Source organism: Dendrobates tinctorius, unplaced genomic scaffold (genome assembly GCF_039654945.1).
Source record: "Dendrobates tinctorius isolate UK_male_01 unplaced genomic scaffold, ASM3965494v1 ptg000209l, whole genome shotgun sequence".
NCBI lineage: Eukaryota > Metazoa > Chordata > Amphibia > Anura > Dendrobatidae > Dendrobates > Dendrobates tinctorius.
The window spans coordinates 2803186-2819164 of NW_027361876.1; the positions used below are offsets into that span (position 1 = coordinate 2803186).

Here is a 15979-nt window from a genome sequence, read left to right on the forward strand (position 1 = left end):
AATACGCTGTCTGACTTCCTTTATTGTGTATAGTTTTGGCTCAGGGCAGGAATTGTAAGAATGTTTGGAGCAGAAAAGCGCGTCTGGCTAGATCTATAAAGACTTTTTTTTTTATTTAGATGCTGACTTGCACAACTCTTCTATGTAAAAAATACAAATACGGTATATTTTCTAGCACAATGGTATACTGTTACAGTTTTGTACATAAATTACATTTTTATGTCCGCTAAATGGATGTTATTCATGCATTAGCAAGACCACAAAATTAAGTGTGCAATTCCTTTAATTATGCCATCTGTTTTATATTTGGCTGTAGGTTCTTCAACCAGAGTGTGTGCTCACACTGGTGGACGTGACGGCAATGAAAAAAAGCAAGCTGCGTCTGGCACATCAACCAGCAGAGGAACGAGAAAAAAATCAGTACAAACCAGCACTAGACGGAGATCGACACGAAATAGCAAATCTGATACTAGCAACCTTCAGAGCTCCCCAAAATCCAGTAGCTCGGATCACGATACACCAGGTCATAATGCTACTAATACTACAAACACGTCCCCATCGGAACACTCTGGTAAACAGTCTTCAAAACAACAAAAACAAGCTCCTAAGAAGGGCTCTCGGACTAGAAAAAGAATCTGCTCCGCAACACCGTATCAAGCTGAATCTAAAGATAATGATTCTGAAAGTGAGGCAGAGCAGGAAAAAAAATGTAAACTGTCAGATGATAATCTGTCAGAGACAGAACTGAGTAAACTAAATTTGTCTCCCAACAATAGCATTGCAAAAGATGACGAACATACAGATATGTCCTCACCTCTTAAACATTCTGAGGAGAAACTTATGCTAGATTCCTCACCTGCACACGCTGTGCAGTCTATTGATAAGGAACAGGCGACTAGTCCTGATTTTCATAACAAGCACGAATTTAATGAAGAACACCCATCTTCTCCAGTTTTCAGAAATGGTCAGACTGATTTGGAGGACAGTCATGTAGATTTCCAAAGATCTGCAAAGGAGATAAGCGGTGTAAATTCAACAGAAGATCAGTTGGACATTGAAGCAGAACCCTCTTTGTTGTCTGAGAATCTGAAAGTTTCAGATGAAGACAGGTCTAACTCCTCTCCACAATCAGAAAAGCACATAATTTCTGATCATACAGAATTGCCACCTTTGACTTGTGATAAAGTAGAACCGTGCAATATTGAGGAATCTGCATCTTTGCCTTCTTCTCCTACAGAAATTAAGTCTCCTGTAAAATATATTCCGGAGTCGCCAACATCTGATGAGATTGATATTAGTGCAGAGAATCACTTGCACCCCAGCCAACAACTGCAGTCAAATGAAAGCCATTTTCAAAGTGTGGAATCAAGCTCCACAGAGTCTATGCTTCCACCCGAATTGGTAAAACGGTATGATTTGGACAATGCCACAACATCCCCTGTTAACAAAGAACAAAGTATCCAGAAACCTGAAGGCATACAAAACTTTAGGCCTGATGAGTCTTTAAAAAGTGTGCACAAACAAGAGGAGTTGGAAAAAGTTTTAGAAGTAAGTTTGCAGGCAGAAAACCAGGAAGAGTGCACTGGGACCCAAGATGCTAAAACAAGTATGACTTCTGAGTTAAACAATCAACACACTTCAGAAAGCTCTACTTTACTAACAGAACAATCGGAGAAATCACTGGAATTATCAAAAAAGTCTGCTGACGAATTATCTAGTAATATAGATATTTGTGGGAATATTTTATGCAAGGAAGAATTACGCAGTCCTACTTTAGGGGATGGTCAAATAAATGATACTGATCGAAAAACAAATTTAAAAAATGACCAGCAGAAGACTTCCTGTGATGACAAAACTGAACCAGTAGCAATGGAGTGTGATTCATTATGTAGTAATCTAAATGATTCAGAAGTTGAGCAATCTGTGAAAATTATTGAACCAACTGAAACTGATAATTTGGCTGAAAAAAAAGCGTCTCCTTCAAAACAGCCTTTACCTACTGAGGATGCTTCCAAAAAGGAATCGCGGACAAGAAAATCTAGATTTCATTCTCCATCAACAACCTGGTCACCTAGTAAAAATGATGTTAAAGAAAGGCAAAGATCATTGTCGCCTTCTAAAACTAAAGACTCTCCTTTAAAACGTAAATCTAGCTCACCCAGTAGAGACAAAGATGGGGAACGCGGTCATGGGGCTCAATGGAAAGGGAGGAGCAGAGACAGACACCATAAAAGGCATTCACGATCTAGGAGCAGACATTCCCAGTCAAGAAACAGACATTCAAGATCTAGAAGTAAGCATTCTAGATCTAAAAGCAGATCACGATCAAGGTCTGGATCTTGTACCAGATACAAAAATAGAATTGTTACAGTTGATAGAAACGAAAAAGATTGTGGATCCCCACCATGGAAAGAGCGGCGTTCAAATGAAAATTGGAGAAGTCCCTGGGGAAGTGAAAAATATAGAAGAAATGAACCTGATAAACATGAACATTTCAGAATTGATAAATATGAAGCAAGAGATTATGCTGACGCATATCCGGACAACAAAAATGATTACCCTGATTGGGTAGTAGAAAGGATAAAATCTGTAGACAGCAGAGGAAGAGGCGATACCTGGATGAGGGGAGAAGGCAGAGGAAGATGGGAACGAGGATGGGGGGACCCCAGAGGAAGAGGAGACAGAGGTAGAGGAAGAGGTGATTTTAGGGGAAGGGGAGAGAATAGAAGTAGGGGTGACAGAGGTAGAGGAGGTAACAGAGGAAGAGGTTACCATTGGGACGATGGGCAGTATGGTTCAGGGGATTCATGGAACAGAAACGTAAACATGGACTGGAACTCTCCTAGAAGTCGGGGTGGACGTGGTCGAGGGGGTTTTAGAGGTGGATTTAATTATGGAGAGCAACATGAGAATAATTGGAACAATAGACAGCCGTACTCAGGTAATTCGGCTACTCAAGGGCCAGAATGTTCAAGGATTTTGGAAAGCAAAAATAAACCTAAATATGAAGATATGTTTGACTCCGCTGTCGATCGATCTGGTTGGTCTTCTGCATCAAGTTGGGCTGTTCGAAAAACCCTTCCTGCTGATGTGCAAAATTACTACTCGAAGCGAGGAAAGAGCACCACAGGTTCTCAAGGAGGAGTATGGCCTAAACAAGAAGAGACTCAAGATCAAGGTTTGTTGATTTAATAGATTATATTTTTGGTTAAAATATACTTGATTTGAAGGTACGGTATCTTGCTACAGTGTGGAGACCAGAAAAATACCTTGTATTTCCTAACTTTTAGAATCAAGTGTTTAAGCTATAATCTGTCTCTACTCACCTCTGTATCATGAGGTGAAAAAGGCTGGTGATGGCATGTCTCACATGGTGATTTCAGGCTCACATAGCATGTGTGTGCGATCACGAATAATCTTGCACAAAAAAAGGCAGATCTGTAGCCATGATGTCATCGTCTTTGCTCACCTCAGAAATGAATGGAGCTTGATTTCCCTTTAAGGATTGTAAGAGAAGTTAGAGTTCAATACAACGCACCACTAGTGAAGTCTTGAATTTGTTTTCATGTGGTTTTTTTTGTTTGTTTGTTTTTGTTTTGTTATGGAGAGACTAGTTTGTATGTGGCTCGAAATATCTGTCTAGTTCTTTCGGTAGTTGGTTTTCATGAATAAACTCTGGTTGAAATACGCTATATTTAAATCAAATTTTGTTTTTTAAAAAACAGATCAGGCGGCTACAGATCAAGCTAGTCAACAAAATGAAAGTACTCCAGTCTCTGTCAACATGGTGCAGACTCAAATGAATATTGTGCAGCAACCAGTTGCTGCTCCCCCTCAACCAATGAATATTGCTGCACCCCCTCAACCAATGAATATTGCTGCACCCCCTCAACCAATGAATATTGCTGCACCCCCTCAACCAATGAATATTCCTGCACCCCCTCAACCAATGAATATTCCTGCACCCCCTCAACCAATGAATATTGCTGCATCTCAACCAATGAATATGTCTGCACCCCCTCAACCAATGAGTATTCCTGCACCCCCTCAGCCATTGAATATGTTCCCCTATTCAGTGGGTGTTCACCCTCCCTTGGTGAACATCCAACACAATCCTTATAATCTTCATCCACAACTTCCTCCTATTCATCTCCACCCAGCACTACCTGTAGTTCAGATGTCTGCACCATCTAGTGTGCCTCAGGGATTACCTCCACCACCACCACCACCTCCTCCAGCCCAGCAGATCAGTTATATTGCTCCACCACAAGATGCAAAACCTCTGCAGGTACCTTTTATTTGTATATACTTGTTCTATTATGGTTCTTGTGCTACAGGTTTCTTTCACAAACATCTATATTCATTTGTTACGTTTTGGGCCAGGCTGAATTATAAACTAATGGGTTATTGAATTCTTGGACTGACCTTTGTAGCACTGTCAAAACCAAAATAATTAGTTCACCTTTTTGTTTTCCGTTTGGTTGAACAATTTCTAATTGCTTTTTGTTAATTAGACGCATACTATAAGGGAATGTGTCATCAGGGATCAATCTATCAGTAAGCTCAGCCCTCCTAAACCGTGTATGACCATGTAGGTAATGGGAAGTTCAATAAAATGTATACCTTGTTATCTGCAATCCGATGTCTTATTCTGGAAATAAACATGTTTTTCTTATTTAAATGAGCTGTTTCAGGCTATGAGCCAGGTACTGATCTGCCTCCAGACCTTGTCTAATATATAAAGCTCAATGTATGTGTGTGAATGTATGTATGTGTGTGTGTGTGTGTATGTATGTATGTATGTGTGTATGTCCGGGATTGGCATCCGCACCGTCGCAACTACAGCCACAAAATTTGGCACAGTCACACGTCTGGACCCCGAGAGCGTCATAAGCTATGTTGTGATGTGAAATTTTAACCCCGCGCGTTCCAATTCACCAAACAATTTTGCCCCTATCTACATAATGTGGAAAAAGTGTGTGCATATCAAGCCCCGACCCTCATTATGATGTCACAATGGTTGCCATGGTGACGATGATATCTTAATAGGTTGCAATGGTGACTGTTATGTCATAACGGTTGCCATGGTGATGTCATAATGGGTATATGGGCACGGGATTATGGGATGGAGGATGTGTGATGGGTATATGGGCACTCGACTGGGATGGCGAATATGTATGATCGGTATATGGGCATGGGACTATGGGCATGGGACTATGGGATGGAGAATATGTATGATGGGTATATGGGCATGGGACTATGGGATGGAGGATGTGTGGGTATATGGGCACTCGACTATGGGATGGAGGATATGTATGATGGGTATATGGGCTCGGGCCTATGGGATGGTGGATATTTATGATGGGTATATGGGCACTGGACTATGGGATGAAGGATAATTATAATTTGTTATAACTAACCACAGTTAGTTGCTATACCCGGGCAGCGCCGGGCTCTTCAGCTAGTTTTAAATAAAAGCAGACGTTACCAGTGTAACAAGTTACTAGCAGAGTACAGTAGAACTGAACTTTGTTGTCTTAAAAACATGGCTGCAGCTATCACAGCTCTGCTGTATTACATTTATTGCCTGTGAAATGGAAGCTAAAGTACTGAAAGGAAACTGCAGATCTCTGTAATACTCACACACTGCTCTGCAGAGAGATCAGGAGAGCAGGCATTACATTTCACATTAGTAACACAGAAAAGCATTTTACTGGTAATACCCACTTATTTAAAATAATCTCTGGAGTCAGATTCTCATGCCAATCAGGGTCCAGCCCATAGCCTGGAACAGCTCATTTACACATAAGAAAAGCATAGATTTCTCTTAAAGGGAACCTGTCACATTGTTTTTCTGCAATAAGCTGCAGCCATTGTCTTTCGGGTCTTATCTACATCATTCTAGAATGCAGTAGATAAACCCCCGATCTAACCTGAAAGATAAGAAAAACAAATTTTATTATACTCACCCCGGGGCGGTCCGGTCTGATGGGCGTCACAGGTCTGGGTCCAGTGCCTCCCATCTTCATGCGATGTCGTCATCCTCGTCTCTTCGTGTCGCGGCTCCTATGCAGGCTTACTGATCTGCCCTATTGAGGGCAAAGCAAAGTACTGCAGTGGGCAGGCGCTGGGAGGAAAGGTAAGAGAGGCCCTGCGCACTTCAGTACTTTCCTCTTCCCTCAAAAAGAGCAGATCAGTATGCCTGCACAGGAGCCATGACACAAAGCAAGAAACATGACAACATATGAAGATGGGAGGCGCCGGACCTGGACCTGCGATGCCCATCTGACCGGACCGCTCCCGGGTGAGTATAATAAAACTTGTTTTTTGCATCTTTCAGGTTAGATCGGGGGCTTATCTACAGCATTATAGAATGCTGTAGATAAGCCCTGAAAGGCAGTGGGCGCAGCTTATTGCGGAAAAACCACTTGACAGGTTCCCTTTAAATAAGACATCGATTCCTGGATATGAAGGCATCCTATTACTCAGCTATATAGACTGCTTAGGAGGGTGGATCCTACTGACAGATGCATCATAGAGTTGATGGTCACAGTTCACCTCCCATTCTCTGCTCAGTGACCTCTTCACAGATCATGTGTAGAAAACTCTGCATTCTGTTCCCTGTGGTTCATGTAAGCTAAAATAAAGCACTTCTGTAAATTCTGTTACAACAGTAGTTCAGTGAAGATGCTCGACCCAATAATGACATACAGCAAATAGAATAAAAGTATCTACAGTCTGTAAATAAAAGATTATAAAAAAAAAAGTCTTTTGCCTATTAAGGTTAAAGGGGTTGTCCGGGCTTTTCACATAATCTCAGTGCATATCTCGGCTGCAGAATGCTGACAATAAGTAATTTACCTTCTGTCACCAGTTTGCAGGGTTTGCTAGATATCATCTCTTGCTTGTAAGAAAAACGTCCTGGGGGGGGGGTGTTCTGGCATTGAAATGAGAACTGGTGGTTTCCTCCTACTCTACTAAAAACATGCCCTCTATAGCAACAACCCCACCCTCCATAGCAACAGGCCCTCCCCGACCACATGAAGAAACCTATCCCGCCTCACACAGTAACAAATCCTCCCCCTCTAGCAGCCTCAGTGCAGAGAGCAGGACCACCCAGCTGCTCCTCCCCCAGACACACGCTGAACAGTGATCTATGGAAAGTGAAATTAGTGAGGAGGAAATGACCAGTTCTCATTTCAATGCCAGAACACCCCCCCCCCCTGGATGTTTTTCTTACAAGCAAGAGATCATATCTAGCAAACTGGCCACATTGTCAGCATTCTGTAGCCCAGATATGCACTGAGATTATGTGAAATGCCCGGACAACCCCTTTAAGTTCACACTAGATGTTTTTGCAGCGTTTTTTAATGCTAATTTTCAGCTGCACTTTACAGTACCAGCAAAGTCTGAGACTTCAGAAATTTCATGAACACAGCTTGTTTTTTTGTCATCAGGATTTTGTGCTTTGAATGTTTTTTGTACAGTGGTGCATGTCTTAGTTTAGTGTTTTGTTTTTTTTTGTTTTTTTTTTTCTTCACCCATTGAAATGAATGGGTGGTAAAAAAAAAAAAACCGCTGAAAAAATGCACCACGAATGCAAGTATCAGGTTTTGCTGCGTTTATTCTGCCAAAGCCTGATTCTATAGAATAGGACCTTTTTTTTAATTTTTTATTTAAATCACAAACTTTATCTTTATGCACGAGACAAATCTAGCATGTCAAAACTGCCGCAAAAAATCAAGAAAAACCTGCTTTTTTTCTGCAGCTTCTTTCCTGCCAAGAGATCAGGTTTTGCTGCAGAAAAAATGCCACGTGTGAACAATGCCTTAATATTGTGCATGATACATTCCCTTTAATTTTACTTTCTTTTGTACAGCACGCTGGTAAAAAATGCTGAAAATACTAAGCTAGAACGGCTTCCCAGCTTGTCATTATTACCTTTTTAATGGCTGTGACTAAAGTTTTGTTATGGGAAAATTGCAGCTGCAGTGCAATTTCAAGAATACTGAAATTGTAAGACTTTAAGGCTATGTGCCCACGTTAGCGTTTTTAAACGCTCAGGAAACTGATCCCCTTGACAGAAAACGCGCGTTTTATTGCTACGCGTTTCTTGCGTGTTTTTTGACGCCCGTTTTCTGGGAACATTGGAAAAGGCTAAAAACGCTAAGTGATTCCTGAGTGTTTAAAAACGCATGCATTGGCACAAAAAGCCAAAAATGCATTAAATTTAATTGGAAGCTTCTTTTAAGCGTTTCTGCAGCGTCTGATCCGGCACAAACGCTGCAGAAATGCTTAAAAAAACGCAACGTGGGCACACAGCCTAATAGGGGTTTATCCAGGAGAGGATAGAGACTTCTTGTTTGCTGCAGCTCATCTCTCCTTTACTTTAATAGGTCAGCTGCTGCTGATTGGGGCTGCCAGGTTTTTGGACCCCCTCCAATTTGATATTGGTGACCTTTCTTGAAGATAGGTTGTCTGTACTGGACAGCTATTAGCCCTTTCCTATTCCATGAATTACTATTACATTTTTGGGGCACACTGTATTATAAAGGCAGCGCTTGCCTATGAGAGAAGCAATCAGAGTTTGCTCTGACTGCTGTTTATCAATTTACATGCAATTATCAGTCTGACAGCAGCATTGAAGTCATGCGATACCAGTGGCTTATCAGTTTGTGCACCTATCTCCGTATACACCAAACCCTTGTGACAAGTTAATGGGGAGCCAATGGCTTTCTATGGCAGCTAGCCCCATCACTGACATCTTAGTTTTCCTATGAAGCTTATCCTGTGGTGTTCTCTAACAACTGCAATACTTGCAATCAGATGAGTTATCACTGTGTGTGTGTGTATATGTGTGTATGTATGTACAGTGCCTACAAGTAGTATTCAACCCCCTGCAGATTTAGCAGGTTTGATAAGATGCAAATAAGTTAGAGCCTTCAAACTTAACACAAGAGCAGGATTTATTAACAGATGCATAAATCTTACAAACCAAAAAGTTATGTTGCTCAGTTAAATTTTAATAAATTTTAAACATAAAAGTGTGGGTCAATTATTATTCAACCCCTAGGTTTAATATTTTGTGGAATAACCCTTGTTTGCAATTACAGCTAATAATCGTCTTTTATAAGACCTGATCAGGCCGGCACAGGTCTCTGGAGTTATCTTGGCCCACTCCTCCATGCAGATCTTCTCCAAGTTATCTAGGTTCTTTGGGTGTCTCATGTGGACTTTAATCTTGTGCTCCTTCCACAAGTTTTCAATTGGGTTAAGGTCAGGAGACTGACTAGGCCACTCCAACACCTTGATTTTTTGCCTCTTGAACCAGGCCTTGGTTTTGTTGGCTGTGTGCTTTGGGTCGTTGTCTTGTTGGAAGATGAAATGACGACCCATCTTAAGATCCTTGATGGAGGAGCGGAGGTTCTTGGCCAAAATCTCCAGGTAGGCCGTGCTATCCATCTTCCCATGGATGCGGACCAGATGGCCAGGCCCCTTGGCTGAGAAACAGCCCCACAGCATGATGCTGCCACCACCATGCTTGACTGTAGGGATGGTATTCTTGGGGTCGTATGCAGTGCCATCCAGTCTCCAAACGTGTTGGCACCAAAGATCTCGATCTTGGTCTCATCAGACCAGAGAACCTTGAACCAGTCTGTCTCAGAGTCCTCCAAGTGATCATGAGCAAACTGTAGAAGAGCCTTGACATGACGCTTTGAAAGTAAAGGTACCTTACGGGCTCGTCTGGAACGGAGACCATTGCGGTGGAGTACGTTACTTATGGTATTGACTGAAACCAATGTCCCCACTGCCATGAGATCTTCCCGGAGCTCCTTCCTTGTTGTCCTTGGGTTAGCCTTGACTCTTTGGACAAGCCTGGCCTCGGCACGGGAGGAAACTTTCAAAGGCTGTCCAGGCCGTGGAAGGCTAACAGTAGTTCCATAAGCCTTCCACTTCCGGATGATGCTCCCAACAGTGGAGACAGGTAGGCCCAACTCCTTGGAAAGGGTTTTGTACCCCTTGCCAGCCTTGTGACCCTCCACGATCTTGTCTCTGATGGCCTTAGAATGCTCCTTTGTCTTTCCCATGTTGACCATGTATGAGTGCTGTTCACAAGTTTGGGGAGGGTCTTAAATAGTCAGAAAAGGCTGGAAAAAGAGATAATTAATCCAAACATGTGAAGCTCATTGTTCTTTGCGCCTGAAATACTTCTTAATACTTTAGGGGAACCAAACAGAATTCTGGTGGTTTGAGGGGTTGAATAATAAATGACCCTCTGAATAAACTTTTCACAATTTAAAAAAAAATTAAACAAAGAAATAACATTCTTATTTGCTGCAGTGCATTTCACACTTCCAGGCTGATCTACAGTCCAAATGTCACAATGCCAAGTTAATTCCGAATGTGTAAACCTGCTAAATCTGCAGGGGGTTGAATACTACTTGTAGGCACTGTATGTGTGTATGTATATATGTGTGTATATATATATAATATATATATATATATATGTATTACTCTTCCGTTTTTCCCATGTAAATAGTGGGTACGTCTGTAGCATGGTACTATCTATAATATTCATATTTTCATTTGATTTTGTGATATATATAATTTATAATTTTTGTATAATTAAAAGAAATTTATCTTGGTCAAAATGGCGGCCGCGCCTTTGTATTAGCATCATTCGGAACACGATAGATACTACAGTGCAGGCGCCACCGGTGACAGAGTAAAAAAAAAAAATGGCTCTGTCAAGATGGCGCCGGCTGTGCCTGCACAGAACATCTTTTGGCACCATTTTGTTAGCGAAAAAACAATTAGGCTCCTTCAAGATGGTGGCGCCTGCACAGTAGCATCGTTCTGATAGATGCTTCAAAATGTGATTTTTCGCTGATGAATCAGTGCTTTTGAATCTTTAAAAACATAAGCCAGTGGATCCCTTTTATGAGCTGTACAATCATATTAATGGTTGGAGGGTGGGGGGTGGTTAAAACTTGGCGGGTTCCCTTTAAGTTGTAGTTTTGGTTTCCCGCTATCATATTGTGGAGGTGCTAATGGGTGACAGATGCCCCCTCTCTCTAACCATTGGCTTTTGACCCCAGAATTTGAGGTAAAACTGTAACTAATTGCAGCTGTTATAAGCAGATGCCAGCTGTACAATACAATTAAAGCCCAGACAGTTATTCAAGGAATTTCAGGAAAGGAATAGTACTTTACATAGCTGATAACGTGAAGTTTTTAGTTTTGTGACTGTGTTTTTTTTTTTTATTTTAATCCTTGATATTATGTTAACTTTCTAACAGAGTAAGCCTGGTGCTAGCTATGTAAGTAATAATGTAAATGCACCACTCTTGCCTGCTCCATCATCAGTCCAAGGAACAATCGGGGTTGCTCTAGGACTACATTCTGCCAGTGTGGCAACATCTGGTTACAGCAAAAATTCATACACTTCTTCTGTAAAATATATCACGCGAAATCAAAGTGTGACAGTGGAAGCCAGTGCAGACAGCTCCAAAAAAGAAAAGGTAAGCATAACTGTGATTTCTCCAATCTTGTGATTTGTTTTTGTTTTATTTACTTTGGTCCTCTCGTTCACAAAAGATATGTGGAGGTCTAGTAGTTTGAGAATCTTGTGTAAAATAATCAGCTCTAATATCGCATGGATCATTTTTAGCCCACTTGCTAACAGTTTCTAGCGTAGCTTGCTGGTCCGTACCAATAAAATTCTGCATTTTTCTGTTCAGGTTAAACTACTGTTTTTCATTAATATTCAGTTGGATACCCTCTAACCAGGGCTGTGGAGTTGGTAAGCTGATCCTCCAACTCAATATCCCTGACTTCTGACTCCGACTCTACAGCACTGCCTCGCTACTGAGCATGTATATAAAGTGCAGCACAGATTCATCTCAACTAAAAGCTAAGATTCTTAGATCAGGAATAGAGACTGGCGAACCCAAACAGTAAAGTTCGGCGTCCGTACCGAACCCCTACTGTTCGGGCACGGACACCGAACACTAACTTCATCAGGAAGTCCGTGTTACTGTTCGGGTTCTGCTCGCCAAACAGTGTGTTTACCACATGTTAGCGCAGCACACTACTGCTACCATCAGCTGACGCTAATAACAGTGAGAGCAGGAGTGGCTGATGGGAGTATTAATCAGCCTGCGCTGTAAATAAGAAAAAAAATTGCGTTGGTTCCCCCATATTTTTGATAGCCAGGCAAAGCTCTCAGCTGGGGGCTGCGACCCTCAGCTGTCAGCTTCAGCAATGCTGGTTATCTAGAATAGAGGGGTCCCCACACCATATTTATATAAACAATTTAAGAAAAAAACAGCTTGTCCCCCCCCCCCCCCCCCCCCCTCATTTTTGACAACCTGCCTTGCTAAATCTGGCGCTTTGCCTGGCCCTTCCCACTTGCCCTGTAGGAGTGAGAGAGCCAGAGCACAGGGGGAAGACTGCTCAAACGGGACAGCACATGAGGGTAGATCACAGAACAGGAAGAAGAGAGACAGCAGACAAGGGGAATAGCACATGGGGTAGACAGGTCAAAGAAGAGAGCACAGACGGGAGAAGTCAGCACATGGGAAAAGAGAGAGTGGATAGGTGGGTGAGCACATGGGGGGAGAGTTCTCAACCCTGCAAAGCCTGCCCCATCGTGACATTACCGCCCTCCCTATGCAATCACATCGGGCCTCCATCTAGTTTATTATGGGAAGTCTGAGTCTGTCAATTTTATAACAACTCATTCTCCACCAAAATTGACTCCCGACTCCACAGCCCTGCCTCTACCTGTGTAATATGCAACCTATAGGGCTAGCTGTTGGCAACACTGTGACCCATGCTCATCCTTTTGCTCTTCTGGGGATTATATGGAATCCCTTAGATTAAAGATCCTGCATAAGAATTTGTGCTGCAAAGCCATGGAATGTTCAGGATTGTGATTTGTTGCAGTTGTTAAGATGCTGTTATATATACCACCTAAAAATGTACAGCATGTCTGTGCTTAACAATGTTCAATGTTGCAATGTTTGTTTTTTTTTGTTTTTTTTAATGACTTCTATTTTTAATTCTAGAAAATTCTAATTCAGGAGAGGGCAGCACAAGAAGTTAAAGGTGCTATAAAACAATACTATCAAAATAAAGATATCACAAAGGATGAATATAAAGAGATAGTGAAGAAAGCTGTGGACAAGGTAAGAGGAGTATCAGATAATTAACTGCCTAAGGGTGCTTTACACTGTGATGTGCAGCATTAAATGACCGTTGACCTCTAACAAGTATGGTGGCCGTTTAATGGCCTGTTTGCACAGGTAGAGCGCACTTCAGATATGCCTGGAAATAATCAGTAATACAATGTTTGGTGGGCATATGCTGACATTGCTCGTGGCATCACAGATTCTATTTAGGATGATACACTGCAAAAAATGATTATATTTGGGGCCAACCTAAAGATGATTCCACACAAATTAAAAAAAATAACATCCAGAAAGTAATTACAGACCTTATTACTTCGTGATTTTATTTCTTAACATTTTAGTTGTCCAGTTTGATATTTGTCTTTTAATCATGGTCTTTTTTTGAACAATAAAGTAATCCATTTTTTTTTTTTTACATGTATGCTTCTTGTTTTCCTTTTGAATCCATTGTTGGTTTACTATTTTTGTATTTAGTGACTTTTTCATTTAGATACTTACTAAGGTGTGTCCATCTACTGTAGAATAGATCTTCAGGGAAAAATATACTTGGCTGCAATTGTGCAGCCCACAGTTTGGGCAGTATGAATCAGTTGCAGACACCACCGTACTGAATAGATAAAGAAATCTCCCAAAGCTGTATAGTGCATACATACGGATGCGATCTTCAAATTTCACATATACCTTAATGCACACAATGTTGTGACTATTTTAGAAGGCCTAGAATTAACCCCTAGGATCATAGGTTAAATAACTTGCTGATTTGCTCAGGATATTGGGGCATCACAAGTATGCGCCATGATCTAGGATTATGTGATATGGGACAATGGTGCAATATGTTTTAGAACTGTAGCCTAGAATACTGATTGACTTCAGGTGCAGAATTAAACTGAAGATAGAAACAGAATAGCACTCATTTCACTAATGGAACTCATGTACCTGAACACATTGACAATTGTAATGCACTAAAGGAATGCTTGAATTAAATTATATGGTCCTATAGTGTTAACTCCACTACCTTCTAGTTAGTGGTGATATATGAAATTTGAAGATATCACTTGCTTTATCACTTGTTTTAGGCAATGGTTCAATTTTTTCAGGAGTGGAGCTTAGTTGTCTGATTAACCTTGGGTGCAGTATGGGATTGAATATAGGCAATAGTCCTCTTTAAGATAAGTCTTCCTTAGAAACATAGAATCGTAGAGTTGGAAGGGACCTCCTGGGCCATCTGGTCCAACCCCCTGCTCAAAAGCAGGATTCGCTAAATCGTCCTAGACAGATGTCTGTCCAGCCTCTGTTTGAAGACTTCTATTGAAGGAGAGCTCACCACCTCTCATAGCAGCCTGTTCCAGTCATTGATCACTCTAAAGCCCCCGTCACACACAACGATGTCCCAACGATCCGACATGGATGGGATCGCTGGGACATCGTTAGGCTGATTGCTGGTGAGCTGTCACATAGACAGCCCCAGCGATCAGGACCAGCGACGCTGGTTTCTAATGTAAACGTCGGGTATCCAGGAGCTGCGGCTCCTGTATACCCGCTGTTTACCTTGGAAACCGGCGTACACACTGGTTTCCAAGGTAAACATTGGGTATCTAGGAGCCGTGCGACTCCTGGATACCCGCTGTTTACCTTGGAAACCAGCGTGTACGCTGGTTTCCAAGGTAAACAGCGGGTATCCAGGAGCCGTTTACATTAGAAACCAGCGTCTCTGATAGCTGGTCTCTCGCTGCCACATGCAGCGATGCGTGATGGGCAGCGGGAGACCAGCGATCGAAAAACAGCCCAGGCCGCTCGAGCACGATCAGCGATAACCGGCAGGGGGGCCAGTCGCTGATCCCAGGCACACACAGCGATCTCGCTGGCGAGATTACTGATGTGTCACAAAATCAGCGATCTCGCTAACTAGATCGCTGTGTGTGACGGGGCCCTAACTGTCTAAAAGTTTTTTCTAATATCTAATCTGTGTCTCTTCCCATTCAGTTTCATCCCATTTGCTTCTAGTCTTTCCTTGTGCAAATGAGAATAAAGATGATCCTTCTACAGTGTGACAGCCCTTGAGATATTTGTAGACCGCTATCAAGTCTCCTCTTAGTCTTCTCTTCTGCAAGCTAAACATTCCCAAATCCTGCAACCTTTCCTCATAAGACAGGGTTTGCAGACCGGTCACCATTCTGGTCGCTCTTTTTTGCACTTGCTCCAGTTTGTTGGATGTCTTTTTTTTAAAATGTGGTGCCCAAAACTGGACACAGTATTCCAGATGAGGTCTGACCAAAGAGGAGTAGAGTGCAATAATGACTTCACGTGATCTAGACTGTATGCTTCTGTTAATACATCCTAGAATTGCATTTGCCTTTTTGCTGCTGCATCACACTGTTGACTCATATTCAGTCTGTGATCTATTAGTATACCCAAGTCTTTTTCACATGTGCTGTTGATTAGCCCTATTCCTCCCATTTTGTATAAGCTTTTTTCATTTTTATTGCCCAGATGTAGTACTTAGCATTTTTCCCTGTTAAAAACCATTCTGTTAGTTGCTGCCCACTGCTCCAGTTTATTTATATCGTTTTGAATCCTCTCTCTTCTCTAGTATTTAGCTATCCCTCCTAGCTTTGTGTCATCAGCAAATTTAATCAGTTTATCCTCATTTCCTTCATCTAAATCGTTGATAAAGATGTTGAACAATACAGGGCCCAGGACAGAGCCCTGTGGTACCCCACTTGAGACATTCTTCCAACTGGATGTGCAGCCATTTACGACCACTCTTTGGGTCCGATCACTAAGCC

At 41.9% G+C, this 15979-nt stretch overlaps 1 protein-coding gene across 1 annotated transcript in view; it reads left to right on the forward strand.

Moving 5' to 3' along the window:
- Nucleotides 1-15979, forward strand: part of SCAF11 (SR-related CTD associated factor 11) — a 160619-nt gene that overhangs the window by 140904 nt on the left and 3736 nt on the right. The window contains exons 11-14 of the mRNA XM_073554244.1: nucleotides 317-3178; nucleotides 3726-4288; nucleotides 11301-11522; nucleotides 13071-13190. Coding sequence (XP_073410345.1) covers nucleotides 317-3178; nucleotides 3726-4288; nucleotides 11301-11522; nucleotides 13071-13190 — 3767 coding nt within the window. The remainder of the gene's footprint in view (nucleotides 1-316; nucleotides 3179-3725; nucleotides 4289-11300; nucleotides 11523-13070; nucleotides 13191-15979) is intronic.